This window comes from Panthera uncia, chromosome X, assembly GCF_023721935.1.
Source record: "Panthera uncia isolate 11264 chromosome X, Puncia_PCG_1.0, whole genome shotgun sequence".
In the NCBI taxonomy this organism is placed as follows: domain Eukaryota; kingdom Metazoa; phylum Chordata; class Mammalia; order Carnivora; family Felidae; genus Panthera; species Panthera uncia.
Genome location: NC_064817.1, coordinates 107,465,379 through 107,484,704, shown reverse-complemented (window position 1 = coordinate 107,484,704; position 19,326 = coordinate 107,465,379). Strand labels below are relative to the sequence as shown.

General features: G+C 47.3%; 1 protein-coding gene across 2 annotated transcripts in view; it reads right to left on the bottom strand.

Annotated features, from left to right (window-relative positions):
• Positions 1 to 13,242: 13,242 nt before the first annotated feature.
• Positions 13,243 to 19,326, bottom strand: part of SLC9A6 (solute carrier family 9 member A6) — a 53,889-nt gene continuing 47,805 nt past the window's right edge. For both annotated transcript variants that reach the window (XM_049644327.1, XM_049644326.1), the window contains one exon: positions 13,243 to 15,958. In XM_049644327.1, coding sequence (XP_049500284.1) covers positions 15,686 to 15,958 — 273 coding nt within the window. In that variant the 3' untranslated portion in view covers positions 13,243 to 15,685. The remainder of the gene's footprint in view (positions 15,959 to 19,326) is intronic.

Below are 19,326 nucleotides of genomic sequence, written 5' to 3'. Positions count from 1 at the left end.
CTTCGAGCCCCACGTCGGGCTCTGAGCTGACAGCACGGAGCCTGCTTGGGATCCTCTCTCCCTCTCTCTCTGCCTGTCTCCAGCTTGCATGCTGTCTCTCTGTCTCTCTGAAAATAAATTTAAAAAGAACAGGCAGCGGGCCAGCAGCCTTGGGCCTTTGGACTCACTTGGGTTTTCCAAGCTTACTTCTGCCACGTTTTGGTTAGGTGGCCTTGAGCAAGTCCACGGAATCTCTGAGCCTTAGTTTCCCCATCTGTCAGGACCAACCTGCCAGCTGTGGAATGAGGATTCACAAAGATAAGGCATGGACAACGGTGAGTACAGTTTTTGGCACTCAACACCTGTTAGCTGAAATCTGAAATTCCCTTGGATTTGAGCTGGGGCTCTCCCTCCTGATGAGCCAAGTGCCTAGCACATTGCCTGGCACACAGTAGACCCCCACGGATAGTGCGTTGAATGAATGAATGAGTGAATGAACGAACGAACGAACGAACGAGCAGCTATTGCCCAGGCCAAGTCCTCTGGTATTTGAAGTCCAAGAAAAACACCCTTTCTCCCTCATCTCTAGGGCTCAAGACGTTCGCGGGGATCGGGGGGGGGGGGGGGCAAGAAGATCACCGTGCGGCACCACCCGCCTTCTGGTCCCACAGGGGCTGCTGGCCTGCCCACCGCCGGCCTCCCTGGACGACACGGCTCCCACACAAACACACTGGGGCTTTTTCGAGCCAAACTGCTCTCTGCAGACGCGCCCTCTTCCAGAGGACTGTGTGCTCCAGCTGCTAAGGTAAAAGACGGGTTAGCCAGTGACTCAGGCCCGTGTGCTTCATGGGGGGAAGCCATTTATTTTATATAAACAGCATCTGGTGCTCATCTACCCCTCAGGAGGAGGCTGTGGGGATTCCTGGCACGAGGGTCATTTTAAGTTTCAAAGTTCCTCCTGGGTCCAGGAAAAAAAAAAAAAAAAACACGGCAGAAAACACGGGAAGGGAGATCATCTTGAGCCGTCTGCAGCCGTCCCTGAGCCACAAAGAGCATCATGAGAGGATCAGAGGTCCCAGCAAAGGGCTTACTGGGGAAAGGCCCCCGCAAGGCCAAGGTGGGCCTGATACGGTGCTGGTTTCCCACCCAGAGAGGCAGCGTGGGGGTCACTGGGTGCCCTGTCTCAGCAGCGTCCCGCTTGGATAAGCCTCGGCCTCCGGAGACACTGGCAAGGGGCCCGTGGGCTACGCGAGCACCGACGAGACCCTTAGAGGCTTCCAGCCTTCCCTCCAGAGGAAGGCTTGACTTGGCTCCGACTACAAATACCGTCAACCACATCATAGCCGTTTCACAAAAGTGCTCAGAAAATGGAAAATGTCCAGGGCATTTGTGGGAACCAAGAAGGAGCCAAACACAAGCATGGCATCATTTTTCCCCACCACCCAAGGAGCCACCTTCCCAAGTCCTAAAGAGGCAGAAAGGGGGGGGGGGGGGTTGTCAGGGAGCCTGGGGGCCCACTGAGCTGGCCTCTGTGAGCTCCAGGAAGCCTAAGCGTGTCTGCATCTCAGAGCCTGCTTTGGGCCTTTGAGCCCATAATAGTGATAATATCCATAACAGCTACCACTGACAGAGTGTTCACGGTAGCCCAGGCACTCTACTAAGTAGCTGTGTGACCTGGGACATTCACCGAACCTCTCTGAGCCTCAATTTGTTGCTTATGTGTAAAGAGGGAGAATGGGAGTGCTTAGCTCAGAGGGCTGTCTTGAGGACTCATCGAGGCGACCTGTGTGAAGGCCTCAACCATGTCCCTAGCCCCTATCAGGCATGCCGTAAGTGGCCACGATCGCTATTATTATTCCACGTGAAAAACCTCAAACGATTAGGGTCAAAGGGGAAAATGAGAACAGCCTTGACTCTGTTTGACTTCTGCCCTCCCTCACCCTCCGTCTTCTCACCTTACCTGAGACACAGACCATTTCAACTCTCTCCCGACCCCCCGGGAGGGCAGACTAATCACTCGTCGGTCTAGGTGCCCATCAATGGCAACTCTGAGCAGACTGTCTCTTCCTTCCTCCGGGCGGGGTCTGTTTTCTGCATTTCACATCCCCTTGACAACGTGACCTTGGCCTCCACAGGGCAACGCGTGAGGCAATGTGTAGCTGTGAATCAGAAATGCCAAGGCCGGGGCGCCTGGGCGGCTCAGTTGGTTAAGTATCCAACTTTAGATCAGGTCATGATTTCACGGTTCTCGAGTTCGAGCCCCACATCGGGCTCTGTGCCTGAGGGGTGCACCGTCTAGTGGGGGAGCCGAGCAAAATAAACGAACACTTCCAATGTGCAGTGAAAAGTTCTCTGCAGCAGAGGAGTTCCGGGCACCGTCGGGCCCCAGAGGAACGGGAGCCGAACTCATCTGGGGGTGTGTTTGTTTTAGTCCCAGAAAAAGCCGGCGGCAATGACAAAACACAGGCTTTGCTGAAAACAAGTGGGATTCAGCAGCCCAGGAAACCAAATGCAGCAGGTGCGCCACCTGCAAAGGCAGCTCTGGAGCTTTCTTCCTCTGGGTCATGGTGGTTCTGGCTTTCTTTCCCGTCCACCCCCGAGGCTGCCAATTAGGCTCCTGCCCCCAACCCACAAGGAAGAGTTAATCCTTAAGAAGATGCCCACACGGGTGCCTGGGTGGCTCAGTCAGTTAAGCACCCGACTCTTAATTTCAGGTCAGGTCATGATCTCAGGGTTGTGAGATTGAGCCCCGCGTTGGGCTCTGTGCTGAGTGCGGAGCCTGCTTGGGATTCTCTCTCTCTCCCTCTCTCTCTGTCCCTCCCCTGCTCACGCATGCTCTGTCTCAAAATAAATAAGTAAACTTAAAAAAAAAAAAAAGAAAATGCTCACAATTTGAAGTTACAAAATACACAATAAAAATACAAAATCCGGGGCACCTGGGTGGCTCAGTCGGTTAAGTGTCTCTTGGTTTGGGCTCAGGTCACGATTCCTCTTTGTTTGTGGGATCGAGCCCCGCATTGGGCTCTGCACTGACAGAGTGGAGCCTACTTGGGATTCTCTCTCTCTCTCTCTCTCTCTCTCTGCCCCACCCCTGCTTGCACTCTCTCTCTCTCTCTCAAAATAAATAAATAAGCATTTTTTACAAATGCAAGATCCTGTATACACTGGGATTTCAATTTTAGACACTTTGTTTCTGTATGTGGGAGTACAGAGACACATACAGTAAAAGGACCAGAAGGAAACACATCAAAATGTTAATGACGGTTATCTTTGGGAAGCATTTTTGTATCTTCCTGTTTCTTGTTAAACATTTACGTTTTCCCACACTGAACATGTATTAATCTTTATTATCGGGATGCCTGGGGAGCTCAGTTGGTAGAGCGTCAGACTTTTATTATTGGAAAAATAATGTTGATTTCATAAGTAAAGAGCCAGCAAAAGGCTACCTGCTGTATGACTCTGTTTATATGATGCTCTGGAAAAGGCAAAACTATAGGGACAGAAAACAGTTCAGTGGTTGCCAGGTGCCTGGGGTGGGGACACAAGGGAATTCTTTGGAGTGATTAAAAATGTTCTGTATCTTTATTGTGCTGATAGTTACATGACTGTGTGTTTTTCAACACTCGCCAAACTGAACACGAAAAAGGATAAATTTTACTGTATACAGATCGTTCCTTAATAAATCAGTTATTTTTTTTAAGTTAGAGTCTAGACCATTTCTCCAGTTCTATTATTCCTGGACAACAGTTCTATTATTCCTCCGACAAACCTAGGAAGATAATGAGAATTTTGGAATACGTGATTTCAAAAGAAGGATTAAAGAAACAAAGAAAATTTTCCTCTGCCTGTCAGTCTCTCCAAGTTTAGCCTTGGATGGCCAGGGCTTGAGTTTTATTTTTTGTTCTTTGCTCCTTTTTTTTTTTTTAAAGTCACTTGCAACCAGGATTTATGTGAAAGATATAGTTTTTCTTGGTATTTAATGAGGTGAATTTAGTATGAATTCAAGTATATGATTTACAACTGGAGTGATGTCTTTATGAAACATTTACATCTGTGACAACACCTAATAAAACGTTTTATTGGAAACGTGGCTTGTACAGTTGGACCAGATGCATCACAAATTGATCATTTATACTGCTGCTCTTGCCAGCATCGTATCTAAATTCAATCAGATGGAGGAATCGAGAAAAGGGCAAGCCGGTGACATCGTTTATGAAGATTGGAGTTTTCACTTACTGCAAGGGACATGACATAAAGACTATCGTAGAGTAGGAAACTATGTGAGGCTGAGGCTTATCTGTGGAAGGAAAGAGGAATATGGACCCTCCCTCACACATAAAGTCCGAGGGACTACTGTCTCTATGGCACAGGGATAGGCGCTACGTTTCATGTTCTGAATGCCCAGGGTAGACGCTGTCGAATTCAGTCATGTGCTTTAAATACTTGTGACTGCTTGGTGCTTTATTTAATATAGAATCAGATCACTGTCCATAATTACTGACACTGGATGCTGTGTACTTGAGACAGAATCCGAAGCTGCCCTTAGGTTCCCAACGAGAAAGTTCTATGATACATCAATGATACGAAAAGGTGGGTAACTGGCTCAGTACAGAGAAAAGAGCTGTCCCCGCTAGTTTTTAATTCGCCTGTAAATTCTTCTGTTTTTCCTTACAAGTGGCTCCAAATGCATGGTACAGAAACCACACATACGGACGCTTTGGGTTCAAATGAAATCAGTCGAGAAATCACAGAGAGATACCGAGAATTAGGAAGTATCTAAGCAATTGATCCTGGCAAAGGGCATGACGAAAAGGTGGCATGGAGTTTCTGCAGAAGACAACTGGCCGTGTCAGTCTACTTTATTTACAAACTAGGATAGTGGCCATCCTCGCCTGGACACCCACAGGTACCTCATACTCAGTGTGTCCAAACCTGAACCCTTTCCCTCTCCCCCTCCCCCGATCTGCCCTTCCTCAGTTCCACGTCGTAGGGAATGGAAACACCACTCGCCATCAGTCACTTGGGCCGATAACCTGGCAGTTATCCCAGATGTACTTTTCCTCACCTCCCATGTCCAAGCAGTCAGTATGTCTCTCCTAAACCTGCCTTCGCTATTCCCTTACTGTCACCGTTGGTCAGCGATGCCTCCATATTCCTGGACCCAGTGGACGATCCTCTGTCTTTGTATTACTTGATCTCTTTGCTGACTTTGGCATTATTGGCCATCCCCTTCTTATGAAAATTCTTTTTTCTCCCTTGATATCTGTAACCCCACTCTCTTCTTGTTTGCCACCAACTTCTCAAGTTATTCCCTTCCAGTCTTTTATTCTATTTTCCCTTTATTTTTAAAAAGTGTTTATTTCTTTTCACAGAGAGAGAGAGAGAAAGAGAGAGAGAGAGCACGCGCACACATGTGTGAGCTGGGGTGGGGCAGAGAGAGGTAGAGAGAGAATCCCAAGCAGGCTCTGTGCTGTCAGCGCTGAGCCCGACACTGGGCTTGAAGTCACGAACTGTGAGATCATGACCTGAGCCAAAAGCAAGAGTTGGACGCTCAATTGACTGAGCCACCCAGGCCCCCCTACTTACCCTTTAAATGTCACTGGTTTCGTTTGTTCTGGTTTCGTTTTGGCTTATTTCATATTTTTTTTTCTAGGACTCCCTCTATCATACACTGTCTTTTGGTGATCCCATCCACATCCAAAGCCTAGATCTCTCTCTCCTGTACTTCGGGCTCATAGATCTAACTTATCCTTTAAGGCTTAATTCAACCCCATCTAAATACAGGTCTGTCTCTACCACTATTCTGTGAGCTCCTTGAGGGCACGACCCTTGCCTCATTCACCTTTCAGTTCCCAGGACGTAGCCTAGGCACTCAGGCAATGTTTGCTGAATAAATAAATGAGTGGTTAGTAGAACCAAGTAATCACCTATGAAAGGTAGACGTTTGACTCCCATTACTGGCATCACTACCAATGGGTCAGAAAAAGTAGAGCTCGGCCGGAGAGAGTACGGAGTAACGAGGGCAAAGTTGCAGGCTCCGCCATGACACAGATCAGCTTGTCCTGGACAGTGACCACAGGCCAACTTTGAACTCTGACCGGCCATCTTGAAAATGTAAGGTTGGTCACCAAGAGGAGGGGATGAGAACACAGAGTCACTAGCCCAAAGGGTGGTAGGGTCTAGCCCTAGCAAGTAATCTTCCTCTCTCCTCAGTATCTCCACCTGAGCTCCCTTTGTGGGGTGGGGTTGCTGTGTCGGTTCAAGGAAACCTTGGAGAGACGGAGAGACTTTTCTCCTTTAGTGTCTCTAGGGGCTACACATCTAACCCACTCTCCACTAGGAAAGACTAAGGTGAGCCCATAAAGCTGCCTTTATAGTGTGAAGGGCATACGTTGTGAGATTCGGAGTTCAGTGAACACTTTCAGGAAAGCACATTCGAGCTACAATTTCTGGGTGGAGGACTAACATTTTGCTGAGGAAGGACTATAGTCACGAGTTACCATAAACACAACTTTAGGAAATACTTATCAGGACCCACGTTACATTTTTTAAAAAAGGGACACCTCTCCGAGGATCATCTTTCCTTCAAGGTAGTTCTCAAGTGACTTTTCCCAAGTCTGGAGGCAACGAAGACTCCATTTTGGAAACATTGGCTGGGGGAGCTGGTGACTCACACCTCAGATGAATTAATAAAAGTTAAGAAAACAAAAACCAGATGTTTCCTTCACTTTAATATAGGCCTCTATGCTTTCTTTTGTCCGTTACACTGTCCATTGCTGATTTCCTTCTACTGAGGCAAAAATCAATTTTTACAAAGTTTGAATCCCTCCTGCATATTCGGTGAACTCTGTCCCAATAGTCGCTATTTGGCTCAAACTTCCACAAAGACAAAGTGCTTGAGAACAGCACAGCCGAGAGCTCTGGATTTGCTAGAGAACTCCTATAACGGCCTTTGGGGAAAAGCACAAAATGAAGCGGTCTCCTTGTTTGCACGTAAGCCTCCACAGAACCAGAAAGGGTCTGGCCAGCTAGTCGTGGCTTCCTTTCCAGATCCAGTGTTCATTCCTTGGCCCTTGACCCTCCCGGAAAATGCTAAGAACTGCATTTTAGAGAGCCCACAACATATATTTTCATTCTTCTGGCCAGACCGGTGGAGGATACACCGAAATCCAGAGTGACGCACTTTTTAATTCCCTAATAACACCACCCATCATTCCCTGAGAACTTCGGAAGCTTTCCGCTTTCTGTAAGGAGGGAAAATAATTTATTTTTTCCTCCATCTATTGTACTTTGGTTAAAGCAATTATTTTCCCCAGACACCACCCATAGCAGAAAACTCCAGATGTTCCTGGGTTATAATGGGAGAATGGATTACAAGTCCTGGCGCTGTTTTCAAACTTGGCGTCCTCTCCCAACTTTCTCAGTTGGGGCCCTCAGTCCCCGTCTCCCACCCCCTTCCCCATTGGGCTCCATCTTTGCTTAAGTGATCCAGAGGCAAACTTAGATCTCTACCTTGCCGGCTACGTCTCTTCACTTCTTCGTCATGAAAGTATTTTCTAAAATTGCAGTCACTGCCATTCCGCCCACCCATTTGCCCAACCCAGGCTGCTGGGAATCACTGTAACCGCCCCCCTCCCCAGTCATTCGCTACACTTTAGTCTCCGAGTCCTGCTGAGTCTACCGACTAAATGTCTCCTGCATCTGTTCTCTCCTCTCCACCCCACCAATAGTTCTCTAGTCCAGGCCAGCTCTCTCACCTGGCCAAGTGTTCTGACCATTATTCCTTTGGCTGCTTTTGCTCCTGTCTGGATAATCCGTCCTTCCCATTGCAGTTACAAGAGGGACCTTTCTAGAACCCAAATATTTTTTCTATAAATTTTTTTTTAATTAGAGAGAGAGAGAGAGAGAGGGAAAGAGAGAGAGAGAGGTGGGGAGAGGGGCAGGGGAGAGAGAGAATCTGAAGCAGGCTCTAGGCTCAGCGCAGAACCTGACACAGGGCTCCATCCCCCGACCCCAGGATCACGACTTGAGCCGAAAGCAAGAGTTGGATGCTCTACCGACTGAGCCACCCAGGCGCCCCTTAGAACCCAAATGTGATCGTGCCTCCCCCACACTGCCACTCCCTGGTAACGTAGCGGGCATGGTGGCCTAGCAAAGAGCAGACACGCAAAACTCAATAGTAACAGAGACCACACTCTCTCCCTCGAAGGCAGCGTGTCCGTGACCTATTTATTGCTGCCAGAACAGATTGCCATCGACTTGGTGGCTTAACACAATGCCCACTTGCCATCTTAGGGTTCTGTAGGTCAGAAGTCTGACATGATTTCACTGGGCTAAAATCAAGGTGTCTGCAGGCTGCATTCTTTCCGGAGGCTGTATGGGACAATCCAATTCCTTGCCTTTTCCAGCTTCCAGAGACTTCCTGCCTTTCTTTTCGAAGCCAGGCACGTAGCATCTCTCTGACCCTGCTTCTGTTGTCACATCTCTTTCCCTGAACACAGCCAGGAAAGGTTCTCTAGTTTTGTGAGCCTGTGTGATTAGGTTGGGCCCAGGATAACCTCCCTGTCTCAAGATCAGCTGGTTAGCAACTCTCATTCCACTTACAACCTTGATTCTCTTTGCCACGTAACCTCACATATCCACAGGTTCCCGGATGTCCTGCGGATGTCTTTAGGGACCATTGGTCTGCCCACGTAAGCAGCAATGGGGGAGGGGATGCCATCTGAATTCCCTTGCTACTGCTTTTCACACAACTGCAACGCTTTCACCTAATTGGCCACAGTCGCCTGTAGATCAGAACTGTGACTGAGTCCGCCCTGTGTCGCCAGTGCCTGGCCCAGGGCTCAGCCCATATGCCATGTTCAGTGTTCGCTGACTGGAAGTGAGGAAGTGAATTATCGGTCGGCTGGAATGTTTAAATATCAACCTCTTGGTTCCCCTTAGAAGGCGGGGTTGTGATTGTCAAGGTTTCCAGAAAGTGTTAAAAAAACCCAATTTTGTAGCACAATCAGGTGTCCAACTGCCATTCTCTTGCTTTCTCACACTAAACCAGCTCTACGGTTAAAAAACATAAACAAAACACGGGCATCTCCCACTATTTGACAGAAGTCTTCCAGATTTTTCAGATGAAAAAAAACAGCTCACATGCTTTTTGCCTAGTCTACACGGGAACACAGCTGTATAGGAAATTCAAATGAACACACGAAAAAAAAAATCATGCAATAAAGCCTCGTGACTCCCAAAGCAACTGAGAATTGAATACTTCTCAAGCAATTTTTGTAAGATTAGTATTTAAGCACACAGTGAGCCACTTCAGTTCCAACAAATCTGGAGAAATCAAACTTCGTTTCCAAGAAGTGCTCACTGAGCCTTTGGTGCATTTGATTGCATCACTGCAAAAGAAATAACTCGCACAACTAAGCTGTGTCTCTTTGGTGGGACCCAGCGCCCACCAGACAGCATCAAGTGGAAAACGAGTCGACCTGGTGCCCAAGCGGATGCCAAGGGCAGGACTCCCAGGATATAGGCGCAGTATGGTGCAGGGAAAAGGAGAGCAGCTCTTTGACTAGGCAGACAGAATTGTCCAGAAGCCGTCAGGTCTCAGGGAGTTCCGGCTCCAGCCACGACAGCCCCAGCCAAGCCGGTTCCCAGAGTTCAGTCTTCACCGTGGCAACCGCTTGGGACACCTCCAACTTGCTGAACTGGAGATTTCAGAGGAAAGGAGCCCGGGGTAGAATCATGGTCTGGAAAGTGTTTTCCGTATTTTACTCATATGGCACCTCATCAGCGAAACCTTACAGACTACTCAACCTGTTTCCAGAGCCTTCTGAATCCTGGTCAAACCGTTACAATGTACCTCACTTCGTCTGATCCTCTCAACAGGGCTGGCAGCTACTTGGGGCTGGAATCGCAATCCAGCACCTACCACGGTGCTGGCACGGGACGGTAGCTAAATAAATGTTTACTGCATCAGTGAACTGTTGTCGTTTTGTAAAAGAAGAAACGGGCTCAGAGAGGTTTAAGTGGCTTCCTAAGAGCGCCCAGCGGCTGGTGGGGCCGGGCCTCTGGCCTACCACTTCTATCCCACCACGGAGGCCTTCCAAATCCAACTCAGTAAAGGTCAGGAGGACATTTGGCTCCTTTTCAACACACATTTGTTGAGTGTCCACCCTAAACCAGACCTTTCTACCACTCTTCCCCCGATGTCTGCCTGGCTGGTTCCTTCAAGCCTTGGTTTTCATGTTATCTCTGGAGTCCTCCCACACTCTTCCCCTGCCACCTGCCACATTCCCTCCTTGTCACTTAGCACAATCTCTATTTTATGGATTTGTTTATTTCTGCTTGGCCTTCCCCGACTGGAACATAAGCTCTGTGAGGGCAGGGAGCCAGCTCGACTTTCTCGTAAGATGGGGGGACATGTGGCCACTGAAACAAAAAGCCAGTGTGGTCTCGGGCCCATTCATAAACAAAGTCTAGAACCGTAGACTCCTGGTACATGTCCAGAAGATAGGAAGACAGTGGGGCTGTTAGCCTGGGGGCAAAAAGACCCAGAAGACATACCCGTTCCTCTTTTCAAATGTCTAAAGGCTACAAGTCAACAGAGGCCACGGACCCGCCTTGCAGGTGCAGCAGGGAAGGGCTGAAGGGGAGAAAGTCCCAGGGGCAGGTTTGGCTTCAAGGTGCCCCTCGTGACAATTGTCGGGTACTGTCTTCCCCACTGATAAGGAAGTGCAAGGAGGGTAGCCCGCGTTTACTTCATTCCCCACTATCTGTATGTAGCACAGTACATCGTATGTCTGTCACTCAATAGCTATTTGATTGGATGTATGTTGTGTGGACGATCAAGTATAGCTGGCGAGTTGTCACTGTTCACTCTGCCTGGGATGCTCTGCGTTCTCACCTCCCATCGTCTGGCGGAGCCCTTGTTTACCTTCGAGGTCTTAGCTTAAATTCCACCTCGTCCGTAAAAGCTTCCCTATCCCCCTACCACCAGCCCCCCTCCTGGCCTCCCGTACTCTGCCATCATAGCCTTTATGGCTAGTGTAGCTCATGCGACCTGCTGATTGTTTAAGACAGCTACTCCTCTGCCAGGAGGCAATCAGTCCTTCTTGCATGAATGATTCCTAACAACCCCATGAAACAGCTATTGGCATCTCCTGTAGAACATGCTCTGTGAGAGCAAGGATCGCTGTGGAGTTGTTCCCTAGTGTATCCACACAGTAAACGGAAGCACTCAAATATTTGTTGAGCGAATTAACTCTACAGCTAAGCAAGTGGAAAGGCCCAGCAAAGTCAAGTAACCAGCCGGCAGGACACAGTGAGCAAAGAGCAGAGACTGGATTTGAAACCAGGTGTGCGTAACTCCGAAGCCTGGGTTTTTTCCCTACGACACCGAACTATGTGAGCGCAGAGCCGCTGTTTAGGACCACACACTCCGCCGTAAAAGATGGGCCCCCTTGGTGAAAATGGCGGAAGGCAGAATGGAAAGGCATGATGCTAGGCAGGTTGACTCGGCTGTGGGCTCAAAGAGACCCAGGAGGGCAGTTTGCTAAGAATTCGAGAAACTTCCCAACCACGATAACTCATGTCCAGCAGCCAACAGTGCAGCAAATGGAGGGACACAGCTGAGACTTCATGCCCTACCCTGGCCTGATGTCAAGCGAGTGGTGGCCAACAGGACAGAAGTCTGCAATTCCCTGCATCATCCTTCTAGTTCTCGAGATGGATTAGCCCATAGCCCACCACTGGAGCCACCCAGAGCAGCGGTTAACAATCTAGACTTTGGATCCAGACTGGATTTGAGGCCTGCCTGTCACTTACTAGCAGTGCAACAACTTTTCCTGCACCTCAGTTTTCACATCTGTGAAATGAGAATAATAAAACGTACCCTCACAGCATGATTAAGATTAAATTAAAATGAGGGGGCGCTTGGGTGGCTCAGTTAGGCATCCGACCTTTGATTTTGGTTCAGGTCATGATCTCACAGTCGTGGGATAGAGCCCTGTGTTGGGGTCCGCACTGGGAGTGGGGCCTGCTTGGGATTCAATCTCTCCTTCTCCCTTGGTCCCTCCCCCTCTCACGCTTGCTCTCTCTCTCTCTCTCTCTCTCTCTCTCTCTCAAAAAAAAAAAAAGATTAAATTAAAATGTAAATTTGAAAAAAGACCGTGTATACACACAGCCTGTATCAGAGAGGGGTGCAAAAAATGGGACCTACTATTATTATGATTTCCAATTTATTCCAAGCCTCATACCTTATACTGCATAATCCATATGGGGGGCTTCCTATCAAGGATGTCCCGATGAAGTTCAAAACATCTATACTTTCATCTCTTTACAATGCTGCATTGGGTCAGGTTAACAAATGTACCTGCTCAAATCAAATGTTGGGTTTCACCTGTGAATTAGAAAACATACGTTTGTGGGGCGCCTGGGGGGCTCAGTCGGTTGGGCGTCTTGACTTCGGCTCAGGTCATGATCTCACGGCTCGTGGGTTCCAGCCTCGCGTCGGGTTCTGTGCTGATGGCTCAGAGCCTGGAGCCTGCTGTGGATTCTGTGTCTCCCTCTCTCTCAGCCTCTCCCCAGCTTGTGCTTGCTCTCTCAGAAATAAATAAGACATTAAAAAAAATTTTTTTTAAAGAAAACATGGGTTTGTTCCAGAAGAGGTGTGGTGTGTAGGCCACCTGTGTCTCTCACTGGATCACGAACAAGAAAGCTGGCAGCAAAACACAGAACCAGTGTGGTTGGTGCCTTTACTAGACAAAGTTGCTGTCAATAACAATCTAACCTCTAAAACTGCTCAGGTACAAAAAGAAAGACCTATCTTTAACTTGCAAAAAGGATTATTTGCATGATCATGCTTTCCACCAGACTTGGAACTGCCTTTCTACCTAAGCAGATACAGAATCTACTCTTGCCAAATAACGCAATGAACATTTTCGTGACATCATCCATTACCAAGCTAACAGGCTACAAACCAATGTGACAGAATTCGACTGCCCTGAGTCGAATTGTTAATTTGACTGCCATTTGTTAAATGGTTCAATCGTGACCATAAGCAAATATGTCCAGCCTTACCCATAAGCCCCCCCCCCCCCCCAATTGGCAACCCCATACGTTACGTTCTGGTAGGTTTCTGTTTGTTCTTTTATTAAACATCAGTCTTTCCTGCTTTCCCAGTAGGTGTATAGGTAGAAAAATAAATGAAGTCAGTACTCTTTACTGCTTTCTCGCTAGAATAAACTGTGACTCAAATACGGTGACTGGTTATTTGCAAGGCTATAATTTTTTTTAATGACAGATTTTCCTAAAAGAAACCACTATAACATCTGTCCAAGTACTGCAAGGGAAAACAAAAAATACATACAGATTAAGTCTATTTCTTTAACAGCACATTGCCAAACACAGACAAGGAGGATAGATGCCAAGGAACCTTACAAAATAACTTTAAAAGATGCAATGTTTGAGTCATTCAAACGTGTAGGGTTCACAAAGAACAGAACAGCAAGTCCGAGAGCAGCTCTACTTGTGCGTGATGGTAACTCAGACTGTCCTTCATTCAAGTTCACTCAGGTGTCTAAAACCAATGGGTATGAGAGCACAGTTTGTGTTTTCTTCTTTGCTTGGAGATGCGCACACAGATCAGAGGAGAGGAGAATCTTCCAGATGCTGACGTAAGCACAGAAGGCTTGGTTCCCCTCTGATACAGCACGAAGGCAGATTCAGTTGACTCAAGCTGTATCGGTTTCCCTAAGAAAAAGTCTTATGCATGCTGAAAGAGACGAGTTACTGAATTTGTCATGCTAAGTATTTACAGCCATTTTCATGAAGTGAGCTCAGTAACCTGACAGAATATAAAAGGTAGTTGTTCATTTTTTGTATGACCTTTTACAACTTGAATAACTGCGTGGGTAAATGATGCTGAAGTTCAAAGCCCCTCAAACACACATTAGCAAGAATCAGAGACTGCATGAAGAGGCACACATTATATAAAATGCACACTTCGAGGGGTTCCTGCATAGCAGGAAAGTCGGTACCACCACATAACAAATGGCTATCTATGCCAACAGTTAGAGCTGCCACTCAAGGGTACAACGGGGGAATTCCCTTAAAATCTCCAGGAGTGTTTGCAACAGTACAGCTACCTGGGGGAGAATATTTTGCTCGGAAAAGAGATTTTTGGCTGGAAAATTTTAGTATCACGTAAACAAATCAATTTTGCGAATTGGGGAAGATTTAAGGCAATGCTACTCAGACCCGAGGGGGGAAAGACCCACAAGAGCTCGTATTTTTCTTCTGAAACCTTAACAGGTCAGGATGGACATCAGAGACTAACCCCCTTCTAAGCGTTCAACGCACCTGCAGGTGTTTTCAGCATTACAAAGTAGAATCTTTCATTGTCTCAGTAGGAAATGGGAAGTTGCTATGTACTCTTCCTTGAAAAAACAAAAACAAAAACAACACCCACCACACCCACACACACCCACACACCACACACACACCCACACATGGCAGCTTGGGCATTTCATATTAAAAAGTCACATGAAAACTAAGACAACTACCGCCGGTGCACATAAAGGAGCCACTGCCCTTATGATAAGCTCTCCAGGGCAGCGCGGTTCTTTACGACGGACTTTGATGTAGTGTGGCAACGATCGTGGAGTCATAAATTAACTTTTAACATCAACTGCAGACTAACGAATGACAATTAGACACAGTAAGTTCAAAAATTTTACATTTTGCTCCTGTTTGGCTGCTAAAGAGCAGCAATTTAAATTGATATAAAAACATCTGACCACAAAGCTTGCTATACAGATCAAGTTTATAATCAAAAAGTAAGCAGCAACTGAGTTTCTTATTTAAACTTATCTGGTATTGAATATTTACACATTTGGGAAGAGAGATCTCCGAAAGACCACCCCCCACCCCTTTACTCCCTTCGTGCGCTCTGCCCCTGCCCCTGCCAACGGAAACCACGTGCCCTGAACTATGAACACCCGTACTTTTGGCTAAGCTGGCCGGATAACGCGACGCCTTCCTACGGTCTTGGTCTGGGAGAAAAGTAACGAAGTCTTGGATGTCTTTTCCGAACACCAGTGTCAATGAATCTGTTCTTTCACGGTGAGGGGGGAAAGCGCCCCCCACCTCGCCCATTTCACTCCCAAGCCCAGCGGGGCAAGATCTGAACACCCTCAGCCTCTAATGCCACAACAGGCCACCGGAGAAAAAAGAAAGAAAAAGGTCACATCCAAGGCAGGAGCAATGAACACGTGCTTGTTTCTCTCCTCCCTGGGCTTCCCCAGAAATAACACGCCCTCTTTCCTCTCCCTCCCCTCCCACAAAACAAAATTAATTCACGGCACAAGAACTTGGTACTCTGGTTAAGTATCGGGTAAGTGTAAGAAAGAGTACATGTGTCACTTTTTATACTTTAACTGAGACGTAAAGCTAACGGAACACACAACATCACTGTGAAAATAACTTTTTTCTAAAACAGATCCAATCTACATAGTGCAGCCAATGAAACATAAAGGAATAGTTTGTTCACAATCTGCCTTGTACAGGATATTTATATTCTCTCGATGCCATATAAAGAGCATTTATATAGCTTAAACATTCAGAGACATGCACTGGGACTTTTTAGGTAGTACAAATTTCGTCACAATCACATGTGCAAATTTTACAAATCACTAAGTGAGTATTAGTAAGCTTAGGCCGGACTGTGTCTCGTATTATCTAACAAATTTAATGGGGGTTCAGAATCATCCATGGGAAGAACCAAGCGTGTTCCCCGAATGACCAGTTCGTGGTCCCCAAATGAGAGCTCCCGATCCAAGGCATCTTCTGAACTATTTCCCATAAACCTCCTAGGGGCACCGGATGTTCCTGATTCGGTGTTCACAGTAGAATCCCCATACGTCAAACTAATGTCGCCATCATTGAGAATGAGATCGGAGTCATCGTCTTTCAACTGCTCCTGGTTCTAAATGCAAATAAAATAAGTCTTAAGAATTGCTGTGCGACTCAAGAAACATTTCCAATGGAAGACTTTTCAAGGATTCCCTATTTAAAACTCTCCAGCACCAGCCTGCTGCCTTCAGAAGGCCTACAGTCCTTACCTTAATGACTCCTCGTGACCCAGACCCTTCACCCTCTGCTGCAACTGCTTCACCCACTCCAACCACCCCACCGTGTGCCTGCCATCTGAACCGCTGACAGGTGCCCCAATCGCTCACGCTTTCCCTTATCTCCCGTCTCCCCCACCTTCCTTCCTGTGACTAGAGCCTATCACTGAGGTCTCAGCTTAAAATAAAGTCCCTTTCTGCTAGGAGTCTTCCTTGACCTTGCCAAGTGGGCTTAGGTGTGCCTCCTGTGTTCTCTCCTAGCATCCTGTACTTCGCCCTCTCCCTGCAGCGGCCTTTACCCGTGTACCAGAACCGCGTGTGCACTGGTCTGCTCGGCATATCCCACACCAGCCTCTGAGCCCCTTCTCTGCCCTGATCCAGCCACCTGACGGTTCAGGGCACACAGAAAGTATTCTCCAAATGTTAGTTTAATGGATTACTGAATGGGTTTATATAAGTGAAGCTTTTAACTTCTGTATTAACAATGCCTAATAAAAGAATACCCCCAAATATGTTAAACCCTCTCTGCGTATTTGTCTACCAGCTCAATAAGCCTTGGTTGTAACGGAGACTTTGTGGCCACAAAAGTATAATTAAATAACGTTCTACAAAAGGGGGAAAAATCAAGCATACATATAATGCCATTTTGGTCAATGAAAAAAATGTACGTGTGCACAGGCTGATAGAAGCGGCTTACATCCAGCTCTTCTAAGCTGTGTGTTTAAAAATCTTAAAATTTGTCTAACACAGACTGAGGAGGCTGTTAGACGCAAATTTAAAACATCTTTAATTTTTAAAAAAAATTTTTAACTTTTTTTTAAATTTACAACTTTAATTTTCAAGTGGAAATTTGCCCACTCGAAGATACGTGAATCAAAACCCAAACAAGCCCGCTCCACCAACCGACCATAATCCCCTTCTGCCCGATACAAGTTCAAAGGCTAAGTCTGAGCAGCGTCTACCCCCTCACTGAGCAATACTTCCAACGAAGTTGTGGCGCCTTCACGCGTCAGTGGGGCTCTTGAGCACCTTCTAAGGTCTTCATTAAGGTTGAGGTTTGGGCCAATGTCTACCAAATTTTAAAATGTATATGCTTTTTGCCCCAGCAATTCAACCTTTAAGATCTATTTTATATACCTTTACATGTACTTGGATAAATTCATATGTAACAAGAACGTTTACCATACCAGGAGAGGCAGGAAGGAATAAACGCCCCTGCCTTCTACTATAAACATTACTTGTAATAACAAAGAAAGAAAAGGAAACAACTTAAAGATCTAGCCAAAGGCGGATGATTAAGTCAATGTTGGTGCAAGCACTATGCAGCCATGAATAAAGAGAAGGCAATGGGTTCTCATGGACTCCTCAAAAGGTGGCCACGATGTATCAGTAAGTGAACAACCCAAGTAGCAGGACGATGCAGTTGTGATCTCATTTGTGTAAGCCAGTAACAAAGCTATACACACATGTATAAGTTTATGCGGATAAAACAGATTAGGAAGTACACACAATAAATCCTTCGTAAAGACTGCCTCTGCGGGGGAGACGTATGTGGGAGGAGGGGACTTCGATATTTTGTATTGTCTATTCCACACTATTTGGCCATAAGTATGTTTTTTTTTTACGTTTATTTTTGAGAGAGACAGATTACGAGTGGGGCAGGGGCAGAGAGAGAGGGAGGCACAGAACCCAAAGCAGGCTCCAGGCTCTGAGCCGGCAGCACAGAGCCCAATGTGGGGCTCGAACCCATGAACCACACAAGATCATGACCTGAGCCGAAGTCGAATGCTTAACCGACTGAGCCACCCAGGCGCCCCTTGGCCACAGTATGTTAACTTTTATAACTAAAAAAGTAGTTGAGAACAATGAAAAATAACATTAAAAGTCAAGCTTTATGGTTGTTATGGGTTACATTATATCCCCCCGCAAAAGATGTTGAAATCCTAACCTTGAGTCCCTGTGAATGTGACATTATATGGAAATAGGGTCTTTTCAGATAATCAAATTAAGATGAGGTCATTAGTGTGGGCCCTGATCCCATAGGACTGGTGGGTGTCCTTAAAAATGGGGAAATTTGGCCACACACACACACACACACACACACACACAGAACGTCGTGTGAAGACGAAGACAGAGAGGCGCCTGGGTGGCTCAGTCAGTTAAGCATCTGACTTCAGCTCAGGTCATGATCTCACAGTTCGTGGGCTCGAGCCCCACGTCGGGCTCTATGCCGACGGCTCAGAGCCTGGAGCCTGCTTTGGATTCTGCGTCTCCCTCTCTCTCTGCCCCTCCCCTGCTCACGCTCTGTCTCTCTCAAAAATGAATCGACGTAAAAAATATTTTTAAAAAAGATGAAGACAGAGATCCATGCGGTGCATCTGTAAGTAAGGAACACCAAAGACTGCCGGCAAACCAGCAGAAGCTGGGGAGAGGCCTGGAGCAGGCTCTTCCTCCCAGCCCTCAGAAGCAGCCAACACTGCCCACACTTTGACCTCAGACATCAAGCCTCCAGAACTATGAGACAATACATTTCTGGTGAACCATGCGGTTTGCGGTACTTTGTTATGGCAGCCCCGGGAAACGAACACGATCATGTTGTGTTTAGCTATATTCCACAGGGCACGCGGTTGTTGGGGAACTCGTGGCTTCTGGTGACAGTGAGCAGGTCTCTGGAATCCACGAGCCGATGCTCCCTGACTGGACTGACGAAGCTGGCTGTCCCCTCTGCACAGGGCCTCGTGGACTGACAGGGCACAGAGGGGAAGGAGGCCGCTTGAAAGGGAGCCCGGGAGATGCGGGGGAGAGAGGCGAGACAACACGCGTGTCCCCACCGCACGAGGCACAGTCTGTCAGAAGTGTACACGGACTCAGCGGAACACAAAGCTGTGGGGCGGCCCTCCCTGCTGGTGCCACCCCCCTCAAGACTCCTCTTCCGGTCCATTCCCTGGGGGGTCTGCTCTCACGTGCCACAGAGGAGGCCGTAGGGAACGGAAGGCTGCGGGTCTACACTGCTTCACCGCTGCCTGGCCTCTCTACTCATGGTGTTGCATCACAGTGGTCAAGTTGGTGGGTTTCGTTAACGTGGGCACTTTATGCGATGCCACAGATTATTTCCGAAGGGTTGGGTTAGAAGCAAATTAAAAAAAAAAAAAAAGAACTCGAAAAATAAGAGGTTCGTATTTCCAAATAAAGGCTGGTTAGCACTGGCCATTTCTTTCCGTGTTGC